At 36.1% G+C, this 6,898-nt stretch overlaps 1 protein-coding gene across 1 annotated transcript; it reads left to right on the top strand.

Moving 5' to 3' along the window:
• The first annotated feature begins 1,628 nt into the window (after window positions 1-1,628).
• On the top strand, window positions 1,629-5,998 carry LOC107490890 (uncharacterized). Its single transcript, XM_052261871.1, has 4 exons — window positions 1,629-2,766; window positions 3,232-3,648; window positions 3,723-3,770; window positions 4,503-5,998. The coding sequence occupies exons 1-4, from the start codon at window positions 1,629-1,631 to the stop codon at window positions 5,996-5,998; spliced, it is 3,099 nt and encodes a 1,032-aa protein (XP_052117831.1).
• Window positions 5,999-6,898: the final 900 nt, after the last annotated feature.

Here is a 6,898-nt window from a genome sequence, read left to right on the forward strand (position 1 = left end):
AATTTTCTTTCCTTCCTATTTTCTTTCATAACCAAATAAAGGAAAATATCATTTTTTATCCATTTTTTTCCATTTATTTTCTTTCCACTCATTTTCTATCAAACCAAACATAGTGTAAATATTATTAATTAATATATTTAATAAAAAAATGAAATGAGTACATAATTAATGAGAACAGATTAAATTAAAAGAAAAAAAGGAGTTAATGATGTGAGGAGAGATCCAAAAAAAATGTTATAATAATAAGGGAAGTCTGGTTTTAGAGCAGAGGCATGAATAATTTCGAAGAGTCTCCATCTCTGAAGAAGGTCCAAAAAACAATCAAACACAACCAACACCATTTCCAAACCATCTTTGATCTTTCCCCAACACAAAAACACACACTCTCAGTTCTTCACTCCCTCACTCTGCGCGGGAACTTCTGTCTTTTTCTCTCTTTCTCTTTTCTATTATTCATTTCTTAAATTCCCAAACAACATAATCAGTTAAGCACACATATACATACAGCATTAAATGAACTATTTTATTAATAAATTTTCTAAACGTGTTTGTTAAAAATATAAAAAAAAATGAATTTTAATACATTTAGTATTATCGAATACTTTCAAAAACTATATATCTTTATAAAAATTTTATTCTTATAATTTTAACAAGTTTCTTTAATATAGATTATGAATAAAAAATGATAATAAGTAATTGAATTTTTATTGCTAAAATAATAAAATTATTTATTAAATTCAATTAATTATAAATAAAATTTTTATAAACAGAAAATACATAAATTTGGCAGGAAGAGTTTTTTACAAAAGTTAAGTTTATAAATAATTAAATTTAATAAAAAGTTTAATTATTTTTATTATAAAAAATTAAGAAGCTATAATAAAATTGAAGGAAGATGTGTTAAAATTGTTTAGAGCCGCGTTTTTCAGAAGCAGTACAATCATGACACCCCTCTCTAATCATGCACTTACACCTCTCTCTCTCTCTCTCTCTATATCTCTTTTCACTTTTTCTTCTGTTTCTGCCTCTTCCCAACTTGTCAATATGACACATCAAAGAGCAAAATAACAACGGTGCTGGTGCCTTCATTCAAATTAATTAATTAAAAACAATAAATGAAGTTGCAAGAAAAACAATAATAATAAGAAAAAGAAATTAAAACAAAGTGAAGAGTCTCATTCAGGGCAGTTCCCACACACTCTCTTGACTTTTTAGTATTTTCTCCTTTCTGTTGCTACTTTTCATCGTTTCGGATGTTTGCTTTTGCTTGCTGTGATCCTCTTCTCTTTGTGACTTTCCCTTTTCAAGATCATGCCACCAATAACAATAACAACATCAACATTTTACATTTACATTTTACCCCCATTCAAAACCCTTTTCAGACAAACAACAATTGCTATCACAACTACAAGTACAAAACCTCTTCCCTCAATCAAATCAATAACCCACACTTCATTTCCATTCTACCTAGCTAGTTCAACTCCAACAATGCTTCCTCCTTCTTCTTCTTCTGGTTCATTCCTCATCTAATTCTCTTCATCCATTCCATTCCATTCCATTCTCCCAAGAAAAAAAACAAAGACTTGTTTTTTTTTTTTTAATTTTTTAGCTGGGCCCATTTGACTATAATGGGTGATAAGGGAGACTCATCCAAGAAACAACCACAACAATCTCACCACCCTAAACAGCAGCAGCAGATTTCATCTTCTCCAAAATCCCTACCACAAGCTTCTGCTGAGGAACCAATATCAGAAACAAGGACAATCCATCACCAACAGCAACAGTCACCAGTTGTTGTTGTGAGTGGAGCAACTCCATTCATCTCATCAAGCCCTCTCTATGTCTCAAGTGGTGCAAGTTCTTCACCCTTTGAGCAGCAACAACAGCAACAATTTGAGGCACTGAATGTTAAGAGGCCAAGGTACAGTACTGGACAATGGAAGCTTCTTCCATCACCATCCTCACAGCAGCATCAGAAACAGATGGCGGCCATGCTCCCAAGCGAATCAAGCCCTTCACCATCAGCAAATCCACCACAACCCTTACAAACATATGCTGCTGCTGCAGCAGCAGCAGCTGCATCATCTTCATCAGACACAGCATCATCTCCAAGTCACTCACCTATGCCTTTGCTCTCAGGTGGTTCTGGCCATGAAGGGAGCAAGCCAACATCAGAAGGAGAACAACCACCACAGCAACTTCATCACCAGCAACTAAGAAAAGGGAAGTATGTGAGTCCAGTTTGGAAGCCTAATGAGATGCTATGGCTTGCAAGGGCATGGAAAGCACAGTACCAAGGTGGTGGTTCTGATGGTTCATCTTCAAGAACAGAACAACAGCAAGAATTGGGAGGAATGAGTAGAGGGAAAACTAGGGCTGACAAAGATAGAGAAGTAGCTGAGTTTCTTCAGAGGCATGGGGTCAGCAGAGATGCTAAGACAGCAGGGACCAAATGGGATAACATGTTAGGTGAATTCAGGAAAGTGTATGAATGGGAGAGAGGTGGTGAGAGAGAACAAGTTGGAAAGAGCTACTTTAGGCTCTCACCATATGAGAGGAAGCTTCATAGGTTGCCAGCTTCCTTTGATGAGGAGGTTTTTGAGGAGCTTTCACAGTTCATGGGGTCCAGAATGAGGTCCTCCTCTCATGGTGGCGGCAGAGGTGTAGATGATGGTAGGACAGCATCACATGCTGCTGTTGCTACAGTGAGACCTCTGCCACTGCCTCCACCTAGGCCTTTCAAGGATGATGATCTTCCTCTCTCAGGTTTGCACAGTAAAAAGCTATCAAAAATTAAATCTTCATTGTATTATTGAAATTGGAAACGAAAATATATGTTCATAACAACAATAATAATAACGATAATAATAATAATAATAATAATAATAATAATAATAATAATAATAAAATGAACTTTCAATGCAGCAGTTGAATAATTCTCCTAAGGTTTTCTTTCTGTTCTACTATTTATTTTATTTTTTTGTTTAATTTTGTTCCCTTTTATGGAATGAACAGTGGTTTAGGAATACTTACAAACAGTTGAAGGGCACGTAATATTCACTGTGATTCTCTGACTGCCACAACCACCACTACTGTTCTTTCTTCTCATCCTTCTAGAAAAGAATGTGTGCTTTTACAAGGGGATTTTGTTTGGAAGATGATGAAAACGAAAGCAAAGTTTTAAACTTTCTAACAACCCAGATCTCACTTTGTGTCATTCTTCTTTTGCAGCCAGGACAACAAAGCAATTGGGTGGTAATGAAGCTTTCTTTCATGGTCCCAACAGAGGTAGCTTATTAGGGTTGGACCCTCATCAGCATAATGTATTGGACATTCAAGGTGCTTCATCTTCTTCATCTTCCAGAGAGCTGAGAAGAATTGGGAAGATAAGGATGACATGGGAAGAATGTGTGAGCCTTTGGGCTGAAGAAGGTGAAGTTCATAGAGGGAGAGTGAGGGTTCAAGCTTCAAGCTTTTTGAATGCTGATGAACTCACTTACTTCGATGAATCCATGGTTCCATGTCTCATGGAGTCCTTCGAAGATGGTCCCCTAAGAGGCTATTCGGTTGATAGATTTGTTTCAGGTCAGCAAGTCAAAGTTTTTGGGAGAAGAAAATCGTCTTCGGCTTCGTCACCTCCTTCTTCTGGTAATTAACAACCTTAATAACTAATCATTTTGATTTGTTCTATGATGTTTCAATAATGCATCATCAACATACAGGTTTTAACGAAAGACTTCAATTTCCATCCAAATCACCTTCCATAAGATGTGAGTTTTTTTATTTTAGTATATACTTTTTGTTTTTTACCCTATTTCTTTTCATTAGTCTTTCTAATTTCTCATTTGATGTGATGATGAACAACTGGGACAAGAAAACCTCTTTTTTGGGATAAGTTTATTATTCCTTAAAAAATGTTTTGTAATATTCATTTCTAAATACATTCTTTTTTAATTATTAATGATTGTTCAATTGAGTATTTCATATCTCATATATTTTCTCTAGCTAAAAGTATATTCAATATATACAGTAAAAAGGATATAGAGGACACACATGCATGTTATTCTTTTAGATTCAAAATAGTTTACATTCAAAATCTTGATGAAGTTCTTTTACTTATGAAGTAATATAATTTCATATATAGGGAACACACATGTTATTAACCAATTTATTCTAGTCTATCATTGAATGAGAAATCAGAAGTCTATGTTGTAAGTTTTGTGAACCTGTGTCATATCTTCTCTTTTTGTAAATAAAATGAATTTAATTAAAAAATCAAACAAAAAAAATATAAACTAGTTCTAAAAAAGCAAAATGTACATTTAAACATGCACTAAAAGGTAGGATAAGTATATTTTTCTCAAAATTTATAATAACAGATTGAAGATTGAAATGGAGGATGGAATTGATGATGCATAACACAATCCTATTTAAGTGATTGACTTTACATGCACTTATAGAGAGAGAATAATAGTTGAATATGATTTGGGTTGGTGATGCAGCAGCGAATACTACAACAACAGTAGAGTTTAGGGACCCAAGTGAATACTACGTGGAATGTTTGCAACAGAGAATAATGTCATCACTACAACAACACTCACTTCCAACCTTATTCGAATTGAAACGCTACTTGCAAGAGCCACCTCCACAGGACTTACGCTTCCCACTCCGTAAACAGGTTTACGACGACTTACCATCTTCCAAAGACCTCTTCTTCGCTCCTTCAACTCACCCGCCTTTCTTGGATTCTAGAACCTTCCTCTACGACGTCGTTTCCCCTCTCATCAGATCCAACAACCCTACCATTCTCCCGTCTTCTAGAGACTCGTTCATTCCCCTTTGGGACCATTGCATTAACTCAATTCTTTCCTTCTTCTGCAACCAAGATTTCATTCTAATCAGAAAGCCAACATATACTACTACTAGTTCTACTGCGTTGCAAGATCAATGGCCCAACGTTACTGGTTTCGTTAACAACTATTGCTTATGGCGAGGGGAAGAAACTGATCAACTACGAGAGGGACAACAAGATCCGTCTTCCACCATTGTTGAGAAGCTTCTGTGGACCTACGCGGATCTACCTTACATTCTCGGCTACTACGCCATTGGAACCAAGGTAACACTCTGCGCGTTAAGTAGGTCAACGCAATCAGACCAAGGAGAAACGAGAATTGTACGAACGGATCTACAACAACTTAACCTAACTACACCTACAGAACGAATCAAAGCTTTGGTTCCGTGTTTCAGAATCGCTACACTGTTACCGTTACTGAGCAAGATCTGTAACAACAGCAAGGGACTCGGGATCTTCACGTACAGCGATTTCGAGAGATTTGACCACGGAAACGGCGTCGTAACGGAGATGACGCCGAACACGTGCACTAGAATGTTCTCCGATAAGAGAAAATGGCTGGCGGCGAAGGAGGTTTACGAGATCTTGAAACACCGAATCCCTCACGCGGAGACTCTGGTTCAGTGTTGCGAAAACGACATGAGTTTAGTGTTCAAGCCGAGAGGTTGCAGAACGAAGCCTTCAAACTGCGAGGAGTTAGTTGAGGCGTTGAAGTGCGTGACGAAAGCGCTGGTGGCGCTGCACGACTTGTCGTTTATGCATAGGGATTTGGGATGGGAGAAAGTGTTGAGGAGGAGTGATAGTAGGGAGAGGGAGAGGGAGAGTGAGTGGTTTGTGTGTGGGTTTGAGGAGGCGAGTGGGGCTCCGGAGCTGAACAGGCGCGTGAGAGTTGGGAGGGAGGGGGAGTGGGCGCCGGAAATGGAGAGAGGTTTGCATTCCGTTAAAGTGGATGTGTGGGGGGTTGGGTGGTTGATAAGGACCTGTGGTTTGGTGGTTCCCAAAATGGTGAAGGAGTTGGAGAGGATGTGTATGGAGAATAATCCCGAGCATCGGCCTACGGCGGCTGACTGTTATCACCACCTGCTTCAGCTTCAGTCTTCTCTCTCTCACCACCAACCGCCTCCTGCTGCCGCTCATTTGATGTGATTCATTCATCAACTCACTTCTATTCTTCTTTGTCATTATGCATCTATTTTTCATTGTTTTTTCCTCCTCTTTTTTTAAACATTAGGATAGTTTGTGTTTTATTTTTTAAAAATAAATAATATCATTTTTATGCATTTTTAATGATGCATGATTTTTCGGATTATTTAATAATCTATTGCGGTTCTTCATTATTTGTTACAATTAATTTTTACTTTATTTTATATATATATATGTAGTCGCAAGAATTCGCCCATAATAATTGTGTTTTTCATTGCATAATTTTAGTTAAGTTTTTAATGTTAAATTATATGATATTTGATAGTTCAATTTATATAGATGTATAATACATCTTTGTATTGATGCTGTTTTATTAATTTTAAAATATATATTATAATATTGTTATAAGTTCTTAAATTTTTTATTCATGTTGTACAAATGTAAGGTAACTTAATTTATGTTATCTAATCATTAATTGAGCTTAATTGTGAGGCCAGCCGTCCAACTTAAAGAAATGGTTTGATCTAGAAATTGAAATGAATTTCAATTAAACTATGCTGCTCCAAGTCTCAACCCACATAATCATCTGTGGACTTCAATAAGAATAAAGAATGTCATAATTTATTGTGTGATAATACAAATTTGAATTTTCTTATTATTATATATACACTCATGAAAAGGTTATGAATTTTGAGTCCAAGCTAAGTTTTACAAATACTCTATTGTGGTAGCATTTTCATCTATGTGTAAAATAGTGTTCTACTCACATTGATAAACTTTACCCAGCCATCATCATAAGAATAATTCCTTTTAGAGATGATTTCTTCTGCTTTTATATTTTGTAGTTGGCCCTAATCTTCCTATGATAGTATGATGTGAATATTTTCATTCAAACATTACTTT

Source organism: Arachis duranensis, chromosome 5 (assembly GCF_000817695.3).
Source record: "Arachis duranensis cultivar V14167 chromosome 5, aradu.V14167.gnm2.J7QH, whole genome shotgun sequence".
NCBI lineage: Eukaryota > Viridiplantae > Streptophyta > Magnoliopsida > Fabales > Fabaceae > Arachis > Arachis duranensis.